This window comes from Phallusia mammillata, chromosome 7 (genome assembly GCF_965637545.1).
Source record: "Phallusia mammillata chromosome 7, kaPhaMamm4.hap1.1, whole genome shotgun sequence".
Taxonomy (NCBI): domain Eukaryota; kingdom Metazoa; phylum Chordata; class Ascidiacea; order Phlebobranchia; family Ascidiidae; genus Phallusia; species Phallusia mammillata.
Window position 1 is genome coordinate 7,824,679 of NC_137258.1, and position 27,775 is coordinate 7,852,453.

Consider the following 27,775-nt stretch of genomic DNA (forward strand, 5'->3'; position numbering starts at 1 on the left):
GAATTTGTTTGTTTTTTCACTTATCTATAAGGAATGTCACCACATGTGATACTGCATATAGCCTAACCTTGAGCATTTTGATCGGTCCGCAAAATGATTATTTTGCAACTATATTTCTGTTTAGTATAACTGTGTTATCATGCAGTGTTTTCTACCACTGTTCAGCACATTGTTATGGCAATCTGTATTAAGTTGTACTACAAATAAAAAACTGGTGCTCACGAAACATACTGCATCCTTGTTGTTGCATGTGCAAAATGTGACCAGTCTTTTTGTTCACCATAAAACATTGCATACATTCGCAATAGGTTGGTGCAGCAAACTTGTCTGAAACAGTGAATGATTGAAACCAGTTAATGCATTTGGTTTTCCTGATCTGATTGACACAGACTCTTTTATGTATTGCTGAATCATATAATTTTCTGGTATATACCTATTTTAGCTTGTTGTTGTGAATTGTAAGAAATTCAACTACGTTAAGAAAAAACAAATAAATGAAAAAATTATTTTCATATACCTTTTCAATTCAAATGTGACTTATTTACAGAGAGGACCATTCTTCTGTAATGGTACAAACTTAATTTAACTTATTCACAAACATTGAACCTTTTAAATTTCTACATTGTCAAAATGCCGACAAGTCAACCACTTCCACCAAAAGAGAAAAATCTCTTTAACAGAATATTGGTTAGTACATGTTCCTTTTAAGTCTGCTTTTAATCTGTTATTGTTCATATTATTTCATGTGTTGTAACATTTTTTTGTTGTTTATGTTTACAGAAATGCTATGAGCAGAAGCAATATAGGAATGGATTAAAGTTTGCAAAGCAAATTTTGTCTAATCCAAAGTTTTCTGAGCATGGAGGTAAAGCTTTGATGGCCTTAAAATAGCTAAACCATGCAGAAAAGATTTGTTTGAAAACAGATATTTGTGTTCAGCAATTATCACGGTTAGGCGTGTAAACGCATATTTTCTTAGTACAGCAATGTATGTTGGTACAGTTTTACTGTCTTCACAAATACCACTTTTTGGTCAGAACTCTTTTGTGCGCCTTGGTAATCTTAAGCATGCCACCAGTGTAGTGGCTCTTAACTTTATGTTTGTGGTTTCCTGCAAAACCCATGATAAATAAAATTGAAAACAATTGTTTCAGTCAGGATAGCTTTCATTTTTATTCAGTTTGGATATGTAAAGAGGGTTCATTACCAAACTTTTGGGAACCACTGCAACTGGTGGTGCAACAATTTCTAAACTACAACAAATTAAGCAAAAGTTTTACTAGGTTATTGGTTAGTGGTTATATCTAAAGAAAAAAAACTGCAAATTGTAATAACATGCAAATAAAATTATAGAGACCCTTGCGATGAAAGGTCTCACTCTAAATTGCACTGGCAAAAAGGAAGAGGCATATGAGCTGGTAAAGCGTGGGCTCAAAAACGACCTAAAATCACATGTTTGTTGGCATGTCTATGGATTGCTCCAAAGATCTGATAAGAAGTATGATGAAGCTATTAAATGTTATAGAAATGCACTTCGTTGGGACAAGGTAGGACCAAATACAGTTCACATATTCAGCGGTTTAAGCTTGTTGGGATTATGTGTATCTCAATTTTTTTCATAAATATTTGTCATAATCTTGCTTTTTAAAAATTCAGGATAATTTGCACATCTTGCGGGATTTATCAATGCTACAAGTTCACATGAGAGACTTGGAAGGATACAGGGTAAGTGGGCTATTAAGTGTGCTCACTCAAAACGTGTAGTTTCTATTCACTGACAGTTAACCTTACTCCCAGGAGACAAGATACAAGTTACTACAGCTGAAACCTGGCCAGAGAGCATCGTGGATTGGCTATGCAATTTCCAACCACCTGTTAAAAGATTATACTGTTGCCTTTAAAGTGCTTGAGGAGTTTGGCAAAACACAACAGGTATTAAAAATTTCTAAGTAAAGAAATGTAATAAAGTAGCTTAAAATAACTTTTTCAAGTCACAGGATGCGCCATATGAGTTAGGTGAGCTTTTGCTGTATCAGAATAATGTCTTAAGAGAGGCTGAAAATTATCAAGAGGCACTGAATCATTTGGAGGAAAATAAATCCAAGATTGTTGACAAACAGTTCTGGCTTGAAACGAAAGGTAAGGTTAAATGACTGTTTTGATCTTATCTTTAATGGTAAAAATAACGGCCCAAATAGACGTAAAAAGCGACATGCTTTATTGTTCAAACGTTTCGGCAAATTTTACCATTAAACTTATGAACAGATCCGTATATAGTAATCTTATCTGCTTGTGACTATGGTGGAGATCATTGTTCGTAATCATTAAACCTACTAATTCTGTTTTAGCTGATCTTTTGCTAAGCCTTGGAAAAGAAACAGAAGCAGAAAAAATCATAACAGATCTCTTGTACCGGAACCCTGAAAACCACAGGTAAAAGATCATTTAAGGGCAAACCTTGTGTAGTTTGGGTACTTTGCATGTTTACCTTATGTTTCAGGTATTATCAACAACTTGAGGCAGTCCTCAAACCCGAGAATGAAGAAGAGAGACTTCAAGTATATGAATCTGTTGCACGAGTATTTCCCAAGGCAGACTCACCACAGCTGCTACCCTTAACATTCACCACAGGTAGCTTTAAATCGTAAATATTGTGCTGTGATGCAATAAAACTGTGTAGGATTGTGCAAACTGGCACTGTTGTGTATATTTGGTTTAAATTATTCTACTACACCCTACAAAAAGGAATAAATTTACAACTTGATGCTTTTTAGGTGAAAAGTTTAAACAGTTAGTGGACAAACTAATGCGTCATCAACTGAAACGTGGTGTTCCACCTCTCTACACAAGTCTGAAGCCACTCTACAAAGATCCTGCAAAAGTTAAAGTTATTGAGGGACTAATGGAGGGTTACATTGAAAATCTTGAAAAGTCATCAAAATTTGCTGAAAGTGGTAAGACAATCTACAGTTAGAGCAAGTCAAATTTAGTTTAAGGGGCTAAACCTGTTTCAACACAAGTTTTAAATTTACACATATTGAAGCAGAGTTGTAACTGTGGGCAAAGCCTATTGTTTTTAACCAAAGCCCACATTAGACCTGAAAGTTGGTAAAAATGCAGAACATATTATGCCAAAGAAATGTTAAGCCCAAATCGAGGCTGTTTTATTTCAACTTACGGCCCAAACCTGACCTGAATTACAATGTGTGACTGAAATGCTTTGTTTCAAATGTTTGTGTTCATTTAGATACAACAGATGAACCACCCACAACTCTTCTGTGGGCCAGATTCTACATGGCACAACATTTTGATGCCTTAAAACAGCATGAAAAAGCCTTAAATATCATTGAACAATCATTAGAGCACACACCAACGTTGATTGAACTTCATGCCATGAAAGCAAAAATTTTGAAGGTAATGCGATGCTCGGCATATATTCTATAATCTGTGAACATAGACTTCATTATAATAGCATATTGTTTGTTTAGCATTTGGGTGACACAGCTGGTGCCATGGCAAGCATGGATGAGGCACAGTCTTTAGACACAGCTGATCGCTTCATTAACTGCAAGTGTGCTTCGTACATGATCAGAAACGGCATGATTTCAGAAGCAGAGGAAACTGCCTCAAAGTTTACCAGGGTGAGAAAGGATTTACTTAAATTATTAAAACTGATTTGATGGACTTTATCAGATAAGTGCTCGATATTGGGTTGCAAAGTACTTATGTAGTATTCTGTCTTCTAAAAAAGTTTGGAAGGTTTGGTATGGATTTTGAATTGGGAATATTATACAGTTTATTGTTACTATAGTGCACTTTCATGTTGGCATCAGAATATGTTTTCTGTTTGCGTATCATGTTTCATGTTAAAAAACAACAAAACATGCATTTGATAATTAACAAATAGCACACATTTCTTGCTACATCTGAATCATTTAAACAGTTTTTTCAAAACATTTAATGAAATTGAGTTTGGATTGAAAACTTTCTTGAGCTTAAAAAAGAGTTGAATGTTTATAAAATGTGTCACTGTTCAAAACTGTAACATTTTCAGAGTCACAATTATTTTGTTTTTGTTCACAGGAGAACGTTAGTGTGGAAGAATACCTACGTGAGATGCAGTGTATGTGGTATGAGATCGAATGTGCAACTTCCTATGCAAAGTCTGGTCAATACGGAAATGCACTCAAGAAGTGCCATGAAGTTGACAGGGTGAGACAAGTAATCATAAACAACATTATTGTGTTACAGGTTTTAACACATCAATTTATAATAAACAAACATTATTATGATTTTTTTTAGTTTACTTGATTATGATATTTTAAACTTTATTTATGGAAATTGTTTTTATTATAGCACTTTACTGAGATTATCGAGGACCAGTTTGATTTTCACCAGTACTGCATGCGCAAGATGACTTTGCGGGCTTATGTGAAAATGCTGAAACTTGAAGACAGTCTCAGGTCGCATTCGTTTTACTTTCAAGCTGCAAGGATTGCAATACAGGTCAGTTTTAACAGCTGTTTCACTCACTATATGTAACATGAGTGCTGTTGCCAACCTGGCCATGAAATGTCATTGTTTTGTGGCAACAATATAACTGTTGTGGGAGCGAAAATTACCATTAAGTTTAACTAATGCTAAATGTTCTTTATGAATGGTTGGCAGTAATCAGAAATTTAGTCCTAGATTGTATAACTTTTGCGAAAAGCTTGAGTGTGCTTTTCTCACCTGGCGAAATATAACAAATGCCTCCATCGCTAGGTCCATGTTTAATCAAGCAAACCTATTGCTGAATAGGTTTATCTTCATCTGCATGATGAGCCTTACAAAGCAGGCGGTGGTGTAACAAATGATCAGGATGCAACGATGAGCAGCGCCGAGCTGAAGAAATTGCGCAACAAGCAGAGGAGGCAGGAGCGGAAGAAAGCAGCTGCTGAGGAGAAGAGGAAACAAGAGCAGGAAAAGTCCGGCAAAAGAAGGTTGGTGGATTTCGCCACGGTGACCAAAGCATAGTCTTTAGATGTATGTGTCTGATGTTACTTGGTGCTCACTGAGTGAAAAATCAACGTTTGATGTTTGGAGTACGGTCATTTGGTAGAAACGACTGTAACCAAAAATATCTCAGCAGACAACAACAGCAGAAGAACCAAAAAAATGAGGACGAAGCGGATGCGAAAAAAGATGTGGAGTTTGATCCTGAAAAACTTGCTTCGGTAAGGGATTCTGCTTATTGTTTCGGTTGATATGCTCATACCCAATTGACAGTTGCGAAACTTAGTTTTATTGTGTTCCAATTTTTTTAACTAAACCACAAATATTTACATGTAGGTTGCTGATCCGCTCGAACAGGCGACAAAGTTTCTCGTTCCGTTGCAACTTCATTGTTCAAAGCGATTCGACACTCACCTGTTTGCTTTCCAAATCGCCGAGCGCCGCGGCAAACTGCTCGTCATGCTCCGATCGCTTCTACGTTGTGACGAACTTGCCGATGCGGGCGACAGAGCTGAGCTTCATGTATGCAAAGTGCGCTTCGCTAAGAAAGGTATATAACAGGAATGCATCGAATCCGCAGGTTTTCTTTTTTTAACCGAACTTCTCAAGTTTTTATGACGTCACAAATGTGTTACGTAGCAACACACAAGTTGTATCATTTACAATTAACCACGAAAAAGTAAACGATAATGCACAGGGGTTTGAGTTTTTGATAAAAAAAACATTTGAAGACATTGTTTACACTTTTGTTAGGCACCGAATATTATAACAGCGATACTTAAAGGTGATTTGTTTGTTTAGGAATTGATTTTAATTATACACTGTTTTTTTTTCAGTACGAGATGCCAACGGCGTCGCTTCCGCTGTGAGTGACGTCATCAGCCAGTTTATGCCCAAACTGTTCGGTGACGTCGAGATTGAAAATTTCAACTTAAAGTTCTTGGAAGAAAGCAAGAAGTCGCTGCTGCATCTTTTTGCTGGTTCGTTATGCGTTCAGACCGTTTAACACTTTTATGTACTTGTCTCATATACTATAAGTATACATGACTTTTGTATTTTACATGATGGCCGATTTGAACATGGCATTGAGATTTGCTAAGTGACCATACTTTTGTTAACTTTTCCCTAATCTTTAATGAGCTGACTTTTCTAAACAGCTGTGAAGCAATCGCAAGCATTATCTCAGTGCTAAGTGTTGACCACAGATGTTCATTGCATAACATGCGTTAATTCCCTCAGGGTGTCGATCCATGCACCACCTCGACAATGGCAGAAAGGAACAGGCCACTGACATGCTCTTGCGCTATGACGATGGCCCAGACAACATCCCCACTTTACAGGTAACTTGTTGCTTTATTGTCCTAATACCACCCAGAAAAATAACCATACAAGTCACATATACAAAATGTACTCAAAAAAAGCAGCAGACGATCAGCGTCAGTGTAATGTTTTATTTTTGAAAAACAGAAATATTGATTTCGCCTATTTGGGCATCGTCAGTTTCCGTCTAAAAAGATGCCCAAATAGGCGAAATTAATATTTCTGTTTTTCAAAAATAAAACATTACACTGACGCTGATCGTCTGCTGCTCTTTTTGAGTACATTTTGTATATTTCTGATAAGTGTAGACAGATCCGTCGGTCACCGCCCTGTCACACAGGCTGATTCTTGTAGTCTACTATGACATTACACTTACATACAAGCCACATTTATGAATTATGCTAAAGAGGGGACCAAGCTTAGATAATATCCCAGTGTTGCTAATTGACGCTCGCTGCTTTTGATGTTTGCTGCTTGACCAATATTTGCCAAGCATTTTAGGAGTCCAAAAGCTATTACAAGCCTTTGTTATCAACTTGGGCTTAAGTATAACGCAAGGGTCGTCAAACTCTTTTCTTATATAACGCAACAAAGAATCTAAACACGTTCGAAATGACAATGAAACAGTTTAAGACAAGCTGTGTCTTTGTTTTTCAACAGACGTGCGAAGCGATTCTGGACTCGTTGAAGCAAAAAGAGTTTGGCGAACTGGCTGAAGCCACGATGTTGCAGATTCGCGAGAAGTTTAGAGCCTGGCACCCGCGCGCGTGTGTCTTCGCGGCAGCACCAGAACCTGTTGAAGAGGAACCGGTGCTAAACGGCATCGACGAGCACTCAAATGAAACCCAAGAATCTGGCGACTCCGCTGTCAAGACTTCGAAACCACATCGAAAATCGGAAGTGAGCGACCAAAAGAACAATAACAACAATCACTCGGCCGAGACCTCAGCCCTTATAGAAAATCACTGTTCCCATGGCGACTGATCATCTACGACGGTCTAGTTCAAGATTTTAAAGTCAACCGCTCCTTACCGCCCCCTCCCGACAGTTATTTAACATCGTGTCGTTGGCAAAACCTTTCTGCGTTGTTACAAGGCTGACAATGCTCAACACTGTTAAGTCTTGCGTGAAGTTTGCCTAATATGTATTTATTTCGGTTTGCTAAAACTTAGGCAAAGTACAGCGTCACAATTTGCCACCTTTTGTGTTCAAACTTCGGGTAATATTGAAATCACTGAAGCATATATTTCTTTCGTCAAAACATTGGAAAAACAGTCAAAACTTTTTTGGGCCATAAATTAACTACATCCTATACGCAAACCGCCGACTTCGTTTAAAATATTTTACAGGCAGTTGTCGCATAGAAATATAACATTATGCCGTGTGGTTAAATAAATCTTCGCAGAATACACGCGTTTGCGATTATCGTGGCGGCCGCTGTTCCTTTATTTGAATATACATGCTGTTTTCCGGTTTATGTGCGAACGTACAGATGTGTGCTGATTTATTGACAAACGTTCATCGCTTCTTGTCATTGTTCAACTGTAAAAAAATATAACAGAGCAGATTTAAGGTTATCCAAGAAAAGTTAAATAATCGCGCAGTTCAAATTAATTTCACTGGCAACTGAATATTGTTTTTCGTGTCCTTATTCAATGTGTTATTTGGTCGGCAAAACTGGTGAACATCATGCAAAAAAGAGTTCTCTGGCAAAATGTTTTGTTTTATGTATATCTGTTTGCTGTTTGTCAATTACTCGGGCTGTTTTACATCGTTGTTTAAATCCGGACAGCCCAAACGTTTGGCCGTCCTGGTGGTTTCATCGTATTTGTTTGGGCGTTCACTGTGCCTACAAGCAATTGGTGCCAATCAGTTGAAACACCAACGACATTGTTGAATTTCTGCAATTCCTGGACAAGTATTTCTTCACAAGTTGCATTGGACGAATTTGTGTTTGCCAATGTCTTTATTTGAAAAGTTTCCCGTCAAAATGTGCTTTGACCTGAATATACAGCAAATTGAACGAAAATCAAAGATTTCTGTTGAAGTGTATGAACTTATCACAAAAAACGGAATATTAAAAAAGAGCTAGCTTACAGCCTGGGATGGATGTGCAGGTCAAACAAAAACATGTCGGAACGTTTTGGTCAATCGATGTAATTTTATTAAAGACTATTGCTTGTTTAATGACCAAGAACCAGCTTTACCAGACAGGAGTTTCAGTTTAGCGTCACCAAGTGCAACTTCATCAAACTGTTGATCGCTAGAAGCAATATTAATGTATCATATTTTTGTCAAAAAATACACTGTATTTAGCATGTAAAGGTAAATGGTTATGAACCAGAAAACTGCCGCACGTGTTGGTTCCCTTCCACGAAGAGTAAAAAATTGCAACACGAACCGAAGTGAAAATAAAACAATGGCTCAAATTTCAAATCCGTTGCCGAGAAAATGTACAATAGCGTTGCGGTATTATGTAAAATTTAACATATTATTCCACATTCACACGATTTATTTACTTATCACACTTCTGCCATACATGATGAGAGTTGCGCCTTTTAAAAACCAGCGTTTTTTTTTACTGCCGAAAACAATTTTTACACAGTTTTACGTGCAAAAATCCTACAATTCAAACAGCATTCCAAATTGCTCTAGCAAGATGGTTGATAAACTGTATAGCACATTTTGAGTTGTGTTTATTTCGTTTGACTTTTAATTCGAATTTTCTAAAAATGTCAACGGTAATTGTTTATGTGTGACGTAATAGGTGAGTTTGATCTGTAACCAAATACTACGGACTACGGAGGTCTGCCGGTCTATGCATTTTGCCAGATCTTGTGCTGTGACAATATAGACAAGCCTGGACGTGCATCTCTCTCTGATCGCAACGTTTTTCTTTAACAATGGATGTACTGAGCTGGATAGCTTATTGAGGTTAGTGGATTTAAGCTTTTGTGAAGTGTACTTTAATTTTATAATGTGAAATGTGCAACTATGTAGTTTTTACTTTTTATTGCATGTGTTGTTGTTTTTGTACTATACTATATCAATGTATAGTACTGTACTATATTGAAAGTCAAGTTGTCCTGAACAATAACATAGTTTAAACAAGACAGTTATTGATTGTTGATGAGTAAAAGAATAGAAAAGTTTGTAAAAGATAGTAGCAGTTTGGACACTTTTAAACAGTGCAAGATGTCATGGACATACTTTGAGTAAGCTGAGCTATGTATGTTTTTGTAATCTTGCATGCTGAGGTAATGACAATGTAAACTGTTAGTCAAAACTTAGAAAGTCCATCGTCAAGTTTTCGTATTTTAGAAATTTGTTTAAACTTGGAAGGCTGTGTTGTCTGAGTAATAAAATACTAGACATAGAAACTATTTGTACAGTTTTCAAAAGCTTCAATTTAAATTTCAGCAATATTTACATGTAGCTTTCGTTAAACCCAACTGTAAATGCTATACAATGATATTAGGATATGTGGCTAGGCACATTTGGGAAAGTTTTGTATGATTATGCATGGAAGATAGGTAAGAAACAAAGAACACCATTCTAATAGAGTACTTTTTACTTTTTATAATGTTTTGTCCAAAAGTTGTTCAATTAACAGTACATGATTTTATAAATTAGTGTTGGAATGTCAATTGTAAAGAATTTTGATTGACATGCAACAATAGTAAAATAGGCAATGTGGCATAATTTGTTTAAATCTCTACCATCAAACTCTCAAATACCCTATCTGGCAAATTTCAATACTTCTTTGTTTTATGACAATTTTTACGTCTTAACGTTGCGCAGCTATCTCCGGCTTGGTGATTTTTTAGTGCTACTGTGTCACTATGTTCACCAAGCGAAATAAACACATCTCTCATCTCATCTTAACCTTTACAGAAAGAAAATTTCCTTCAGTGAATGAGTTTCTTGATGCTGTATCATCAGTGCCACATCGATTTGCCATACTGTGCAAACTTTCATCAACCATGCCTAAGTTTGGAGATACTATTGCTGAATATGAAGTGCTCAACCTGATTGGTCGAGGTGCATTTGCCTGTGTGTACCGGGCCAAATGCAAACTATCAGGGTATTATGTGGCAATAAAGATGATTGACAAGCGATGCATGAGAAAATCAGGGATGGTGTCACGTGTACGAAGTGAGGTCGAAATCCATGCACAGCTGAAACATCCTTCAGTACTGGAGCTTTATCATTGTTTTGAAGACTCAGATTATGTTTACCTCATTCTTGAACTTTGCCTAAAGGGCGAACTTAATCGACATTTAAAAAGCCAAGGAAACATTCTTTCTGAAGACCAGGGTAAGTGAATTATAATTGAACTTCCAACTTGAAGGCTTTTAAGGTGTTCAGAGCATAAAACTTGTTGTGGTATGTTTTAATTTCAAACCATTTTCTTCTTTTGTAAGACTCATGAAGAGGTATTTCATAGCATTAAAGTTATTCTATTGTTTTTGACAGTTCGTGAGTTTTTGGGGCAAATAGTGGATGGTATGTTGTATCTTCATGCACATGGAATACTGCATCGAGATTTGACACTTGCAAACATGTTACTGGATGATAACTTTCACATAAAGATAGCTGACTTTGGTCTTGCCACTCAGCTTACTCTTCCATCTGACAAGCACTTTACAATGTGTGGAACACCAAACTTCATTTCACCGTAAGTGCGTATTTAAGGCTTTATCAACCACTTATAATCAAAGTTTATGTTATTGTGTACAAACAGCAATTGGATAAACAAATAGTGATTGTACAACATGTTAACCTGCGTATATATGTAAAATTTAAAACAGAATGAACAATATCTGGCATTCTTAGTTGACATGATCATTGGTAATAGTTGTTGTATTTTGGAATAAGAATGATCATGAATGAAACATTAATTTAATGTAAAATAATAGAGTATAAATTTTATTTTGATTAAATGCAGCAGCTGAATTAGTGTTTTCACTCCGAAATTTCCTACACTCACAATTTAATGACCCAGGTGCAATTTATTTGCAATTTAGGTGCAATTATTTTTAAACTTGCAATTTAGGTGCAATTATTTTTAAACTTTGGATGTCATTTTACCACCAACTGATTTTATTTTCTGGAAACTTGTGTATTTAAACATATACTTCTTCACATCCAAAACCACTGTATTATGTTTGTGGTGTTTTTAACCTTAAGTTTACTGTTTGGTCAGTGACTGACAGTTGAAATTTTATTACCAAACTTTGTGATTGTTGGTAGGAGGGAACCATGGGCGTGAGAATGTTTGTTTATCATGGAGTGGGCCATTTTCACTGTGACAACAGTTTTACTGTGGCCTAGAGGTCATTAGTCATGTTGATCTGACAGCAAATATGTGACCGTTGGAGGTTTAGGTGTTAAAGGTTCACATAGCTAATGTCCATTATTTTATTGAGAAAATATGGATGCAATCAACAAAAATGTGGACAATAAAAATGATCTATCATCAATATAATTAAACTTTACATGAAAAAACAAGGTTTTGTAAGTTTGCAGACATGTTGCATTTACTTAATTGAAAAAAAGTTTTTATTGCATTTTTGCCAAATTTGCCGTTTCCCATATTGTTTACGTTTTCATCATGGATTTTAAATTAGTACACGTGTGTCACTTTCTACCCGCCAAAATTTGGCGCCGTTGGGTGTCGAGTATTAAATGCCAAGCAGTGGGCATGTCCTGGGCTTGCTGGTGCTTGCCTAGCAGGACCTCAATATCCGATGGAACGATTAGCCACCAAGCTGACTGACGCAAGCCCTCTCCCTTTACCCAAACGCCCGGCGCGGCGCCTTTGTTAGTTCTGCTTAGCGCTCTCCTCAGCGAGATGCCGCACCTTTTGTACTAATTCTTCCGACATACACCGATCCCTGTTATAGCGGTTAGGAAGACAATTGCTCTAGCGGGCTCGTGGCCCAGGCTTGTCGCTGTTCTATAGCAATGTTGCTACCACCATCACTAGTTCCGTTTTAAAAAGGCCCCAACCGCCACGCGTTTGTTTATGTAAGCATGTTTGTGGGTATTGCGGGCACGCGAAAATCTTTTTGCACAATACCCGGCTTGAGTCTCATAATCAATCATGCGATTTGCCCTCCGCGGGCCTGAAACGTCTTGCTAACAAAGTAGAAATGTGTTCCTTGGCATTACAAATTGTTAAGAACAGGATTACAGCGAAAATAGCTTTTTGGCTTCCTCATTTCATAAAACCGGCACAAACAAGTCTTGAAAAAGTGATTTATCACCTTTCAGCGAACTAGCACCGTTTGTCGCAACCTGGAGCAATTTTTACGCCATCGTAAAGTTATATCGGTTGTAGACACAGACCAACCGCCAACGGCCATGGCACCTTTTGTGTACTTGCACTCCTCACGTGCTTATGAATGTACTAAATGTTTAAAGCTAACGCAAATACAAGCTCGTGTCTTGGCGCTTGACAGATCAAGGATATTACTCTCTGCAAATGTTTGCATTTCCAACTGACGGTTTAAACCTGACGACATACCGCTTAAACTTGTCAGTCAAGAAAGTTTCCGGTGGTCTTGCCTTTAAGATGTGGTAAAATATGTGAAGAGAGTAATAAAGACCCGGGCGTATTTGAACTGCCGCCGGTTAAATGGCCCCCAACGTCACAAGGGCTGACGAGTTCCTTTTGTCTGCAAATTTGTTCAGCGAATAGTTACTGCTTGTGAACAACCGCCTTGTTTACTTGGCCATTTTAAAACGACTTTTCACTTTTTACCGCATAATTTTATCAACTTACCTTTTCGTAAAACACCGTTTTAATTTGACGCATTTAAAGCGTTTAAGATCACGTGATTATCTGTCGCGTTTTGAAACACGTTCGGACTTGCATGAGATTTCATTGTTTTAAAGTCCCGCATTCCCAGGGCTATCCCTTGTTAACGATCACAAACGCCAGCCATTATCTCGTCATTTAGTCCATTGTTTATGCACATTGTTGGGTAATGACTCTATTTCAAATCTCAAACGTTTTTTCTGCTCTCGCGGTGTATTGCAGTCAGTTTGTCAGGCTGTTGCTGAATATTGGGAAGGTGTTTACATAGCGTTTTTGGTAGGTTTTGTGTACTGAAAGTTGTTGTTGATTTAGCTTGTACTATTTGTTTGCAGAGAAATAGCTACAAGAAGTGCCCATGGCTTAGAGTCGGATGTATGGTCGTTGGGATGTATGCTGTACACTTTTTTAGTCGGGACACCCCCGTTCGATGTAAGTTTTGTACATCAGCTTTTAGGACATTTAAATGTTTGAATAGGTCCTAGTAACCTGTTTTTGTAATCATTGCTAAAGGTAAAGATTTAAAGAGTGCTTGCAAAAGAGTAAAGATTTAGGTGAAAATATTAAAAATTGTTTTTCTATTTTGTATGAAGTTTTGAGAGTGATTTTTTTCCAGTTTTTGTTTTATGAAACCTTCATTAACTTTTGACAGTGATATAAATAGTTTTTACCAGTCATAAAATGAATAGTTTTTACCAGTAAACATAAAATTGTTAAAATAAAGTGAAATCTTAGTCACCATGTTCGCTGTGTGCAGACTGACGCTGTGAAAAGCACTTTGAACAAAGTTGTCCTGGGAAACTACACATTTCCAGACCATGTTTCACCAGAGGCTAAAGACTTGATTGATGAAATGCTGCAAAAGAATCCTAAAAAGCGGATCAGTCTCGCAGCGGTCCTAGATCATCGTTTTATGGCAAGTTACCTTTTTTACTTTTCCATAACATCTGAAATAATATATGCTTTGTCGGTTAATATGTTACTTTGTCATAACTTGTGTATTACTAACTAGGGGCCAACATCTTAAGCGACGAAACAACGCAATTAAACGATTAAAGTAAAATTTGTAAACAATTATAGATACTGGTAGATACCATGATGTTGTGTGTTAGGCAAAAAAAATAAAAAAACAAACATTTGTGTACAGAAACCTGGAACTCGCAAAGGCCGCGAAGCATCTGTAGACAGCGGTAACGCAACTATGACAACCAACCACAGCAGCCGACAAGGAACGCTGCACACAACTTCGCATCAATCGCATTCAAACGGATCTAACAATTCAACGGGCGAGATCTGCCATAAATCACGCCTCCCTCCCAGAACAAGACCCTTCGTCGCTCTTCCTCCGAGCCGCCTTGATCCTGTAATAGACAATTCTACTGTTGTCAATGAGGGCTCATACCAAGAACCAAAACCCAATACAACATGTCAGTCATCGTCGAAGCATGATTCAAAGTCAGCACGCAGGCAAAACGATCAGCGTTTAGACTCGGGAATACGAACCCAGGATGAATATTTTTCCCGTCGTGACGAAGAGGCCCCAGTGGCTTCCCGTGTCCACGATATGCCTGGCAACAGGCCCCCGATGTGGAGACAACGCTACCAAGAATCGTCTGAAAGCTATTCGCGCAAGGACCCTGGCTACGAGAGTAGATATAGCGATGATGTGGCTAAGGGTGCTTCAAGACATCGTATGGACTCGTCGGAAATAGGACCGCTTCCATCTAAGCCGGCGTTCAAAAGCGGGCGAAACGAAAGACATGAACACCATGAACATTCCACCAACTCAGGAGGAGGCTATCAGTCGCGCCGCGTGTTGCATTCGGTTGACACTAACTCTACAGGCAGCTATCGAAGACATTATGGAGAGTCGAGTGACTCTTTGGCTTGTGAGGAAAATAGTCAGTACAGCAATTATCCTGATGCCTCAAACATGATGCCAGACGACCCGTTTTATCCACCTGGAGGCAGCTTCCAGCCTTACCAGGCAAAGTATGAACCGGGATTTTATCGGTCTTCGTCCAGTGGTTATAACAACAGGCCAAGGCATCCGCCGTCGCCTCCTGTGCGAGATAACGGTAGAACAGCCGAGTACCAGCCCCAGCGGACCTACAACAGCCAAGACTCGTCCGGATACGACAAGAACTCTATTAACAGGTCCTCCTCAATGCAAAACCTCTCTCAGTATGAAGAGCAACGGCCCCAAAAGAGTTACAGCCGCCGTTTAACGCGGTCGGCTTCGTCTCGTCGTAACGATTCGCGAGACACGACTAACAGCAATTATTCAGGGCCTGGAACAGGAGACGATAGGTCGAGTTATTATGAAGACGCCCCGCAACATCCAGTGGACACGAACCGCGGACGACCCACTTCGCGAAAACACACCAACGAGAGCATTGAGCGAAAGGATAAACGATACCCGGATTCTATGTCCAGTAACAAGGCCTGGACTTCAGAGGCAAAGTCTCGCGGTCGCCCACCATTGGCTGAGCAAAATTACTCACAACCTGATAGACGCGGACGACCCGAACCTCGCGAGCATTATGCTTCATCGAAACGCGAAAAGGCGACAATGGATGAATCAAAGGAAAATATTCCAGAATCGGTTTTAAGAGTTTCGCAGGTAACAGTTATATTACAGTGTTGTCTTTTTCGCTCCGGTTAAGTTGTAATTTGATAATTTGATTTTTACCAGCCCAAGCATAAACCGCCCAAGCCGAACTTGGACAGAGGTCACCACGCAACCAGCTCATCACACCAGTCAAGCTCGGCTAGTGGCAGTCGAAGCCATAAGAATTTGCCAACAATCAACTCACACCGATTGCGACCGATTCGTCAAAAAGCGAAAAACTCCATGGTATGTACCTAGTATAGTTAGAAAATGTAAGGTCCATAGTTGTTTGTGGTTTGTTTATCTAGATTGGCAGTTAACGATTGGTGAACGTGCATTTATTGTCCTGTAGGTTAGCATTCTTGAAGATGGCGAAGTATGTCTGGAAATAATTTCCAATAAAACAGGGAAAGACATTGTGACCGAAGTTTTGCGAGTTTCCGACAACGGAAGATCAGTGAAGGTGAGCAACAGCCCCATATATAGACGCCAAACCTAAAAACAAACTGACAAAGATTGATAAAAACGTTTATCTGAAACGTAGATTTACCCACCGGAAGTGACTCAAGGCGAAACCGGATGCCTGCTCTCCCAACGCACACCATCTCCACCAGATGGCGTTACTGTGTACGCGCCCTCCACTATGCCCGATAAATATTTTAATAAGTTTAAGTATTTGGCCAGGTAAGTCAAACATAACCGCACTCAGCAACTCTATTGATCAATTGCATAACATCTATTCTTCATAGGTTCGTTGATCTAGTTCGGTCGAAAACCCCGAAGGTGACCGTTTTCACAGCTCAAGCGAAATGTATGTTAATGGAAAACGACCCAAACGCTGATGTTGAAATTTGCTTTTACAAAGGTAAGCACCAACAACTTGTCTGATAAAGCTAAACCAGTGGTTCCCAACCTTCATCGACGAATTCCTTAGCAATTAAAAACATCTTCATTCCACCCCAATAGACTACATAATAGATGCTTAACCATACAAAGATCGTTTAGAATTGGGTCTTTTATCTACTTCACAGGTTATATTCCCAAAGGGGTCTATTTTTTACAAACCACATGTAAAAATTAAAGTAAATTCCTCCCCGGTTGGGAGCCATTGAGCTAAACAGATATTGTAAATTAAATAACACGCGAGTACCAACAGTACAGCTTCAGTCAGTTTGCCAAACAGTTTAAAACATCCTTACCACTTTTTGTAATAGGGGGCAAAGTTCACCAAACCAAGTCTAAAACGCTAGTTACTGACGTCAGTGGAAAGCTTGTTACGCTTGACTGCACACTGAGTGAGATCGCGGCGTCCGAGGCCACGAAGTCCGAACAAATGTCGAAACTATCGTCGAAAGCACAAGAAATGCTACAACATGCGATTGAGAGTCGACAACGATCTCTTGACGTGGAAGCAGCCATCTCTGTGTTGGATGCAAACGGCCACGGGTCGAATTCTCATTTTCCTATTACTGTATCAAGGTAAGTCGATAGGTTTAATGAATCAAGTATTGCTTTAGTATATTGTAGCTGAAAAGTTATCGACGCTCTTGTACGCTATATGTTTGTAAAGACCATTTTAGTCGGTTAATAAGATGTAGAAATTTGTATACTTAAGCAGAAAAAAATGCTGATAACTGGATTTCTAGCCCTTTTGCGTTAAATCTGCCTTCTGTTTTGACGTAAAGCTACTGCGTCAAATTTACTGACATTTGGTAGTTGTATCTTATACTGTAGCATTTCTTTTACAACCCCCTTTTCATTCTTAGACGGCCACCCGGTGTTGGAACCAACAGCACACACAGCAAATCGTCCTCAACCTCCGCAAAGCAAGATAAGAAAGACGCGAACACCGTAAAAACCCCGCGTAGAGAGGAACAGCCGACATCTTGTGCTTCACCACGAACCCCCGAAAGCCTCCCATGTCCCTCAATCGCCGCCACAGCGTCACCGAGCACCGTGCCTCCGATACACTTCAGTGAATCTGTCCTTTCGTTCCGCTCCAGTGCAACTGCCATGAGTCGAACGAGAAGCGTGATTAGCGTGGATAGAAAAGGTGAGAAAATTCTTTGATGCGATAACGGACATGTTCAGTAACTGTCGAAATGTTCACCTGTATCATGAGTTCACCAGTGGATCTTTACACCGTAGTGTAGGCTAGTACCAGTGTAAAACTTATGTATTCATGCACAAGTGTAACAATGTTTGAGTCCAAACAAAAAACAAACCATGTCAAAGATCAATTTTGGGCCATTAGCAAATCTTTTTTACTTTGTGCCACCTCAAAATGAAATACTATTGCATAAAGGGTACCTTACCCTTCCCAATATTGTATAAAAGTTCCTGAGTTTAATCTTTTTCGCGAAATTAATAAAACACTTGTTCTCAGACACGCAAAAGCGGAGTCATTTTATGCCGATCGTGGACGACTCCCAAGTCACCAAGGCAGTAAAGATTCCCGGAGTTGGCCGAGCATGCCACCTATCCACTGGTGATATATGGGTGGTTTACTTTGATCAGTCGCAGATACTCGTACAGTCATCGGCTACCTCTGTCGTGTTCGTCGGCGCCGATGGGAGACGCGAAACGTAAGTTTGTTTAAAAAAATACTCGCCAGTTAAAAATGTTCTCCTTAGATCCACATGATAGGTAGCTTTTCAAATAGGATCCTATAGAACTTACTATCTCAATCTCGTGCATACCATAAGCAATCTAATTCTTTGTTCAATTACGATCTGGCGACCTGTGTAAAACTGTAGACAACTTGAAATGCGTAGTCCCTGCGCCAAAACTCTTTTCTAAAAGAACTTTTCTACAAAAGTATGACTAAACTGCCCTTCTAAAAAATGTGCTTAGTCGTTTGACCCACTGCAGATAAACACATGCAAGTAAGAAGAGTTGTGTAATTTCCCAGCAAGGGTTTTTGAGTTTTGCAAAACCTTACTGTAACATCCGCTTGTTTTCACGCAGATTCGGGAAAACCACCCGGCTCCCAGATTACGTAAAAGTAAAGTTGGCCCAGCTTCCAGCGATTGTCGAGCTTCTGGTGAAAGCCGCCAGGCAAAATTCCGAAGACAGCATGTAAAAACCTACACCAAAGTCGACTATTTTTCCGCGGAAACTTTGTCCAATCATACAAACCACAGATCATTCAACTTCAAAATAATATTGCAGAAATATGTTTGCCAGACACTTTTGAGAAGCATGCTCTGTCTTTGTTTTAATCTGTATTGTCTAGTTTTAATTCTGTAAATAGATAAATGTTATATATGAGTTCTTATCATAGAGTTATATCCGAAAGATGTCAATGTAAAATATTTGTACTGTACAAACGAAGCGCAACTTTTATACAGAACTTTTTGTACGAGATACGATCATTTGCTGCTTACTGTTTTTGTGCTTTTACTGCTGCTAATATCACAGTGTAGATCACAGGCTCGTTTACTTCATAATAAACCTTATTCGTTAAAAATAAGAGTTCTTGTTTGTTTGTTTGTTTGTTTGTTTGTTTTCCCGGTTACAGCAGGTGTTATTAGCCCTTCTATAAAAGCGTCTTATTTATGCGTCCCCTTCCCTGAAGGGGACACATATTGATTTTTTCTTTTTTTCTTTTTTTTTCTTCTCCCCAAAGTTTGTCCGACTCGTTTTTCCATCAAATCCTTGATGGATTTGCATGAAATTTACACAGATGGTAGATGTAGTTATGTAGATGTGCATCCCACTTTGTTTTTGTTGATAAACCCAGTATTTACCCCGCTAGCCCCCTAAAATGGGTATTTTTTCCCCAAAGTTTGTCCGACTCGTTTTTCCATCAAATGTTTGATGGATTTGGCTGAAATTTACACAGATGGTAGATGTAGTTATGTAGATGTGCATCCCACTTTGTTTTTGTTGATAACCCCAGTATTTACCCCGCTAGCCCCTTAAAATGGGTATTTTCCCCCGAAGTTTGTCAGACTCGTTTTTCTATCAAATCCTTGATGGATTTGGATGAAATTTACACAGATGGTAGATGTAGTTATGTAGATGTGCTTCCCACTTCGTTTTTGTTGATAACCCCAGTATTTACCCCGCTAGCCCCCTAAAATGGGTGAGTTTTTAAACAGTGTCAGAATTGGCTGAAATTTGGATAGCTTGTAGAGTATGCCATTTATAGATGTCGATTGGTGTGTTCAACCATGTAGCCCCATCATTTACCCCACAAGCCCCTAAAGTGTAAAACGTATTTGTATGTTACTGGGCACCACAAACGAAAGATTTCTGTTGCTCAATAGTGTTACAAGGGCAAGCAGTTGTATGTTACTCTTTTATGACTTTGTGGATTGCTTGGTGAACGTTAGTTAGGGGGTTGTTAACAGCCCTATGACATCTGAAACATTAACGGTTGTCGCTCAAAACACCTCTAGTGGTCGAAATTTTAAACATTGGCGGATTGGGCTGAAATTTTGCAGTACTATTGATTGAGTCATTGAGATTTCATATTTTTTTAGTTTGAGTGTCTGACCCCATTAGTTACCCCACTAGTCCCCTACAATGGGTCAGTTTTTTAAACAGTGTCGGGATTGGATAAAATTTGGGGTAGTATGTGGACTATGCTATTTGTAGGTTTCAGTTGATGTGTTTTACCTTTAGCCCCAACATTTACTCAACTAGCCCCCTAAAATAAATGAACTTTCAAAAAACATTCTAATTATATGAAATTTTGCAAAGTTTATTAAACATACTCAAATGTTATGTTTTTACATAGTATTATTATTTAAGCCCAGTGCCGATCACTGCGTTTACCTTACAACACCAAACTTTCACATGGTTATCTCTTGAAATGCATTATCTACAACTTTGCATGTGTGGGGACCCATGAGCTTCTGCTTGCAGAAACAACTAAGGTTATAAAAGATAGTGGATGGTATGGGACCCAACATAAAATAAGCATAGGAAATATATCAATGTTTTAAAATAGGTTATAGTGTATATGCAAGGGCAATATGTGCTAAGCCACCCTTCTAGTTTATGATTACTTTTTGGGTGAAACAAAGCTTTATTTTACTGCGCTACATCTGTGCTCCCAAGTAAATAAATGTTTTTTAATCACAGTCATTCTTCGGCCTCCCAAATAACTCGATATACTCTTGAGGGGAATGCGGCAAAACGTCAGTTACAATGTAGAGTTGTAAGCGTGTCGTAGCTATAGTGCCACAAAATTCAAGCCCACAAATTTTCATAACTAGACCGTTAAACTGAGCGTGTATGGCTGTATGAAACATTCCAAGTGTGCACGCTACGTGCTGGTAAGTGTAAAATTTGAAACGTATCCGTCAGTTCAGTTTTTTTCCCAAGGCCACTAAAATTGGGTAGGAGTTACGTCATGCATGTCTGCGCTGGCAACGCGTGTACAAAAAGTGACCAAATACCTGTGTCGCAAACCTCCTTGGCAGGCACATACCAAAAGCATTTAATACGTCGGGTAATGGCAGCTATGTGTCAGCGATCGAGAAATGTCCTTTTGTGTATAAATAGCGATTGTTCGTGGCCAAGGTATGACGTATTGACAATAACGAGACGCCGAACAAAGCTTCAATTCTGGCGGGTAGCGGTAATGCGTATTCGTTTTGTTAAGTCATGGTTACAAGTGGTTTGCTGTGTCTGTCGCTTTATGACAGTGCTTCACAACCCCCAAAAGAGGGCCGTCGTTTGATTTGGTTGGATCGTGTACTACAGTGGTTCCCAAAGCCGTTTGATAACCAAGTACCGTAAATTATTGGACATTCGGATCGGTCTCATATACGTTCTTGCAGTAAGCGATTGCTATTTGGCCATTTGCTCTGTAACATTGCAACGTTTAAAAAAAATTGAGAAATTGCCTCGCCACAATATGGAAATTAATTTAAGTTGAACATTCGGGTCACCGCCGAAAGCAGGGGGATGTATTTCCGCGATAGTGAAATTGCCCAATTGTCTTTCAAATTGGAAATATAAAAACAAGCAAATTATTTCCAAAGGTTCCGTTTTGTTTGAGAGAAGCTTGACATGTCATCAAACTGGTGCAAAGGTAAGAAAGGTTTAACATTTTGGAAAAGCTCGAAAACCGTCGCTTTGAACCAGAAGTCACGTGCTTCTGATACAACTCCTAAACTCATTATCACTCACATATGAGGCAATAATTTTTTTTTTATCTTTGTACGAAATATAAAAGTGGCAGTGATAACCTTAACATGAAAAAGAAGGTGTCGTATCAAAAATAAAAAGCAGCAGAAACAGGCCAAGATGGCAGGTATACGTTTTAGGCACTTGTTCTGTTTTGAAGATCTGTCCAATATTTGTCAGTGGCATCTGTTAGGGCTGTCACAGTGGGAAGGTCACCGCCCATATCAACTGTCATTATCTTACACATGCCTATGATCGTATCTCGACAAACCCTCATTCCTGTGCGAAGATGACCGAGCTCTGTCGCTTCACCACGTCGTTTAATTTCGTCGGCCTGCAAAAAAATAGCTATAGCCAAGAAATTGTATTTATTGCTGTAAAAAAAAATAGCCAAGAAATTGTCGAACACGAAATGTTATTAATTTTGCAGCAGAAATTGATATTAATGCTTTTTGCGTGCCATTTTTTTATATTTTACAGCAATAATATTGCTTGATGAAAAATTAATGAACCTTTTTAACTTGGCTTCCATTACACACACAATCCACCATCTCATAAAATACCAAATGACCTCATCGCTTTAAAAGAATGCGGTTTAGTATATCGACTTCGTACTGCATAGTTTGTTGTATGTACGTCAGCGTATTGTCAAGTTTGTTGTGTCAAATCGTACTACAACATTTAAATCGCCATGGCATGTACCTGTTGAGCCTTAAAACCGATTAGCTGGGTAAGAACGGCGTCGCTAAACTGAACGTCCAGTGTTCCAGTGCCATCGCATATTTTGGCTTTTAGCCTCCATCCGCTGTTGGTGTCACCTTGCAGCTTCGACATCAAGGTCACGATAAACGCTTTTACGGACAGTCGCCCGGGTACCTTAAAACAACAGTCCGTGGCCGAAAATTGCTTTTGCTGTGTAACAATATTTTGATACCATGCCTCGTTTGAAAGGTCAAAAATTCTTACGGAAACTGCATCTTTAACGCTTAGATTTTGATGCTGACAAATTGTTAAAATTGTAATCATAAAATTTGGTGAAAAAACGCACTTTAAATACGGTTTTCAAATACAACTTGTTCGTTATACCAGCCAAAGATGTGAACCAATCTAAAGTTTTTGTCGATTTAGGCCTTATTCATTTAGCTTCATTTACGTTGAAAACCTAACCGCCAAACAAAGAAGAAAAAAAAAATTGAAATTGCTTTCGGCAAATTACAATGCAGCACCGCTTAAAGAGTATGATTAATTAACTCATTGAAAATGTCCGCATATGACCCGCAAATATGCCGACAACGTTATAAATCATTACAGAACTTAATATGGGAAGCCTTACCTTATGTGGCGATGCCATTAATTGGCAAATATAAGTGGGCGCTTTGACTTGTGAACTTTCTTCTACACAACTTGCAAATGCTAAAAGATCATCATCATCATCGTAATTTTCCATGTCATAACCATTAGCTGATGAACATGCATTATTTAAGGGTTCGGCGCGGTTTTGTACCCTAGAAAATAGGGTCGGGCATGCCTCGTGTTTTATGTCATCGTGTGGTTTAGGTTCCTCTGTAATTTGTCTTTCCTTTTTAATACGAGTTGCGGCAACAACTGGTTTCGATGCAGAACTATCCTTGCTTTTGCCACGCCCTGCTTCGCCGTTGGTGTATTTTGCCAGTTCGGCTGAAAGTGGCTTAAAGTTCTGATTGAAAGCGTCCTTGATAGAGAGTTGCTTCGATGATGTTGAAGTATTCCTCGCAGGTCTATTTGCAGCACCTTCCTTTTTTACTGATAATCAAAAACAGAATGATAAACTTAACCTACCAGCAACGCACAGGATTAATCACCATACCTGGTAAAGCATTTTGCACGTTTTCCATAAGAACGCCAGCATCAACTACTTGTGGTTTACGACTTGAAGTACTGTGCGTAAGTTGAGTATTAACACTTCGTGTCGTTAATACTGGGCTTTGGCGCGATACCTGATTACTCCCCTGCGAAATAAACAACTTGGTATCATGTTCTGCGACTGAAGCAGTTTCAGCTTACTTGCTGCGATTCGATTCTATTCATTTCCATTAAAATATCATCATCATTTAGGTCATCCTCAAAATCATTGGGGTTATTCAAAGTTGGGTTTGAAGCTGCAGTATTAGTGTTGTGTGAATTAATAGTGCCTGTTTGAAAACCAGAATCGACAGATTCATCCATAAGCTGACTGATCACTTCATCAGGCAAATCTAAAAGATTTTCCAATCAGAACTGAAATGTGTTTCAATGGAAAAATGACCGTACCCAAATTTGGCTGGTTGTGATCAGATTCTGGTGGGGGGTTTGGTTGTCTTTCAGGCGGCTGAAAAGTTATTCACCATACTGGTTATGTTTTGTTAAAGAATAAAGATCCAATGTGTCTACCTGTTGATTAAACGCTCTGCACAATATTGCTTCTTTTGAATTTCTTTGCATTAAATCTTCGACCTCACCGCCCAGTAATTGGACATTGCTATTGGCAAGCATTAGCATACCCTTTCTGCAGGTGACTGGTCCCTTAATTCTTATCTGTAAAGTTCAAATCGTTTTCTTGTTGGGATATATTATATTCATTTTTTTTTCAGATCTGCTTTTTTGGGGAGTGAAAGTAAATCAGGACATATTTTTTCCCAAAAAAGTGTTTATATGTTGTTTACAAAATAGTATTTTCTACAATATAACTTTGCAAAACACAACACTAACTTTTGTACCAGGAGGAAGTCTATCATTTAGACATGAAATGTTCCTGTATTCCATTCCACACACTTCATTAACACCATCTGTCAAAGCCATTTTGAGCATTCTGGTTGGTTTGGTCTCCCATGGCTGGGAAAAAAATAAATACTGTTAAGGTTTCGAAACACAAATATTTAAATGTAAGTGCACACCTTTTGAGTAACTTGGGTCTCAGCTGAAACCCTTGAATTTGGATTATCCCTGTTTTGTATCTGCAATAGCTGACCATATAGTGGCTGAGAAACATCCACAATAGAATTAATTTGAAGACAGAACCTTCAAGTACAAAATTCAAGGTCCCTGTATTTGTCATATCATATGTATGTATTTGTAAATTATATACATTCCATTCAGAGTATATTTTTTATCCATCACTCTTTGTGGAAGCCGTTCCACCCCTATTTCCTGCAGATCTGTGAGCAACCACTGTTCCATCACTTGCTGGCGCAAATGCTGACTTTGGATGTTTCCTCCCTACAAACACAAAGAGCTAATAATGTCATAAAAAAAATGTGTACGAAACTATAATGGGTAGGAATTGCATTACAAACCAACAAGTAAAATGAAATATTCAAAATTGTGGAATAAAAATTTCAATGATAAATCTGGGAATAATAAGGCAATGGAGAGAAAATGTTAACATTTTTAAGAAACACCATGTTTTTCATCAATAATTTTAATTTTTACATTTTGATGTATTAAAATCAAAAGTTTTAAATAAATGTGAACTGTTTCAGAAAACATTAATGTAAAACACAAATCAAATGTGATTATATATTATAGGCTGATTTTGTTATATGTAAGAAACACAAGAATAAATTGATTGATGAGACTATATCACCTGACTTTCACCTTGTAACCATTCTAAACAAGCAGAAAGCCAGTCTTTCGGAACATGAACATGTTGAGAAATCAGCCAAGCATAAATTTGCTCCATGACAGTGTATTTTTTAAGTCAGATTTTGGAAAAGAAAAATTAAGAAACTTTACACAAATCTGAAATTTAGTAATATAAACACATGTTATGCAAAATAATGAAACAAAATTTTTAGTAACATTAAATATGTGTAATACTTGCAATAGTTGATTGTATGCAATATGTATTTCCCCAGTAAATACTGTGTAACTACAAAATCAGAAACGCAATCAGACATTTTTATAATATAAAATCATTCTATAAAAGTTTGAGAGGCGGTTTAAATGTACAAAGCTGTTTCTCAAATGTGATTTGTCCTAACATCTTATAACTTTGCTGCTTCACATTGTTGGATTTTCTAGCTGTTTCTAATACTTTTGAACATTGCACATTAATTAAAAAACATAGCTTACCACTGTTTTTATATATTACACAAGATTTTTACACTTTTAAAATCATAAAATATGTAACATACAATTAGGATACATAACATCTTTTACACTTTTTACAAAACAATAAGAACTATGTTTTCATTTTTTGTTGGTGCCCCAATCATATGTCAAGTAGACAAGTTTGTATTGTTTGCTGTCCAATAATGAAACAAACTCAGTCTTTTTCTTTCCATCAGCCATGTGCTGCTTCACCCAAAGCAACACCTCATAAGCACTTTCACCAAAATCTTCCCTGTACCATGAAAAGATCATACTTAAACCTATAAGTTTTTGTTTTGAATCTACACGACATCCGTCATCACTTTCAAGGAATGCAGATGCAGACAACTTCAGTTGTGAAATAATGTTTTCAGATGTGTATGTTTTTATTGGTGGACAACTTTTTGCTCCACATACTAATGCAAAGTGAATCAGGGCCTCGTGAGGCTGAAGTATATTTTTAATTCTTGGATCGGACTCCTTGAATGGCCGAGAAAGCATTCCCACCCCTTTTCTGTTCGAACGCAAGACTCCATTTTCAATATCTTGCAAACTGTAAGCATGTCTTCCAATCAAGTAGCGACACCTGTTAAAAAACTTGTATCTTTGCCAAGTATTTTCGGGGAACCCATATTCAATATTGCCATGAATCACAAGAGCATTGTAAATATTAACAAAAAATGCAATTATTTCATGCCTTTCAAGGCCATCAATTTGTACCCTTGCTAGTTGGGCAGTCAGTTTCTTGTAATCTTCAAACTCAGAGCTTTTTCCTATCCCTGCATAGTCAACACTCCGTCCATCTGATGACAAATACTTGGCATACATTTTTAAGATGTGCTTTCTCAACACAACAGAAACTTGAGAAGCCGAACCCACAGAAACAAATGATGGTATGTTAGCATTCAATGCCTTAGAGGGAACATCATGTACAAGCCTATACAGTGTACTGTCATCTCTAATTGATGCATTATTTGTCTCTTTAGCTGGCACTGCAAAGTTTTTGTTTAATATTTCTTGTGCAATCTCTTTGGCCTCTTCCCTTTCAAGTTGTTTTTGATGTGCAATGTATGTGATAAAGTCATCTCCGGTGAAAGTTTTGGGGTTGGAACTAAATAGTAACTTTCTGTGGTCGTAAATGATTTTGCTTTGCTTGCTAAAATTTTCAACAAGCTCTGCTAAATCATCCTGTTTACCTAAAGGGTCTTCAGCAGTTTCGTTTAGCTTAGTTTCAACAAACGTTGGTGCACCTGCAGGTAGTTCACAGTCACGTACATAAGCAATAAGATCATCAAGCTCAGCCTGCGACAACTTTTGAAAATCATCATTACCACCTACATGTTTGTCATTGAAAAACAACTGTGGTACAGTTCTCTTGTTGGTCAATTGAATCATAACATCTCTTTGCTCAGGATAGTCATCCAGGTTAACATTGACATAGGGCAAATTCAGGGAATCCAATTTTGATTTTGTTGCTTTACAGTGAGGACACCCTGTTGTTGTGTACACCAGTACTTGACCTTTGTATTCAATACTTGCGTCTGTCATGGTTAGACCTAACTTAAGACTATTAGCAAGGCCAGTAAACAATCTGTGTAAAACACCTTCAAAACAGACAGATTAGTGTTTATTTTATTTTATTTATTAGAATTTAAACAACGAAAATCAGTCAATACACCTCATTAACAGGATAAATAGACATGGTAGTTCTAAACATTCTTGCAATCCGCGCCAAAACCCTTGTCGCTACGATTTCTAAAGGGCCGACTCGCATCGTAAGG

The 27,775-nt window shown here is 38.2% G+C and overlaps 4 protein-coding genes across 7 annotated transcripts; 2 read left to right on the top strand and 2 right to left on the bottom strand.

Annotated features, from left to right (window-relative positions):
- Positions 1–526: 526 nt before the first annotated feature.
- LOC145237369 (N-alpha-acetyltransferase 16, NatA auxiliary subunit-like) lies at positions 527–9,249 on the top strand. 4 transcript variants are annotated; one of them, XM_080100199.1, is made up of 19 exons: positions 527–687; positions 781–865; positions 1,354–1,547; positions 1,657–1,725; positions 1,798–1,932; positions 1,992–2,139; positions 2,349–2,433; positions 2,501–2,631; positions 2,775–2,954; positions 3,248–3,414; positions 3,489–3,641; positions 4,084–4,212; positions 4,357–4,506; positions 4,801–4,982; positions 5,129–5,216; positions 5,332–5,545; positions 5,832–5,975; positions 6,235–6,335; positions 6,976–9,249. In XM_080100199.1, exons 1-19 carry the CDS (start codon positions 631–633, stop codon positions 7,297–7,299), a joined length of 2,736 nt encoding a protein of 911 aa, XP_079956325.1. In that variant the 5' UTR covers positions 527–630; the 3' UTR covers positions 7,300–9,249. The 4 variants fall into 4 exon arrangements, with proteins under 4 accessions (XP_079956325.1, XP_079956326.1, XP_079956327.1 ...); XM_080100200.1 differs by having other exon boundaries at positions 5,132–5,216; XM_080100201.1 differs by having other exon boundaries at positions 1,998–2,139.
- Positions 9,250–9,745: 496 nt separating this feature from the next.
- LOC145237368 (serine/threonine-protein kinase PLK4-like) lies at positions 9,746–19,220 on the top strand. Its single transcript, XM_080100198.1, has 14 exons — positions 9,746–9,848; positions 10,210–10,632; positions 10,792–10,993; positions 13,471–13,567; positions 13,893–14,051; positions 14,283–15,758; positions 15,831–15,992; positions 16,099–16,209; positions 16,291–16,430; positions 16,496–16,611; positions 16,961–17,225; positions 17,513–17,799; positions 18,133–18,331; positions 18,714–19,220. Exons 1-14 carry the CDS (start codon positions 9,797–9,799, stop codon positions 18,826–18,828), a joined length of 3,804 nt encoding a protein of 1,267 aa, XP_079956324.1. The 5' UTR covers positions 9,746–9,796; the 3' UTR covers positions 18,829–19,220.
- Positions 19,221–21,893: 2,673 nt separating this feature from the next.
- LOC145238887 (recQ-mediated genome instability protein 1-like) lies at positions 21,894–25,648 on the bottom strand. Its single transcript, XM_080102165.1, has 11 exons — positions 25,489–25,648; positions 24,991–25,121; positions 24,800–24,923; positions 24,615–24,737; positions 24,297–24,440; positions 24,177–24,234; positions 23,931–24,121; positions 23,734–23,875; positions 23,221–23,669; positions 22,590–22,763; positions 21,894–22,221 (listed from the first exon to the last, which is right to left on the bottom strand). Exons 1-11 carry the CDS (start codon positions 25,582–25,584, stop codon positions 22,024–22,026), a joined length of 1,830 nt encoding a protein of 609 aa, XP_079958291.1. The 5' UTR covers positions 25,585–25,648; the 3' UTR covers positions 21,894–22,023.
- LOC145238888 (uncharacterized) lies at positions 25,645–27,626 on the bottom strand. The gene has a single exon (XM_080102166.1). The coding sequence runs from the start codon at positions 27,540–27,542 to the stop codon at positions 26,094–26,096; it is 1,449 nt and encodes a 482-aa protein (XP_079958292.1). The 5' UTR covers positions 27,543–27,626; the 3' UTR covers positions 25,645–26,093.
- Between the last annotated feature and the right edge of the window lie 149 nt (positions 27,627–27,775).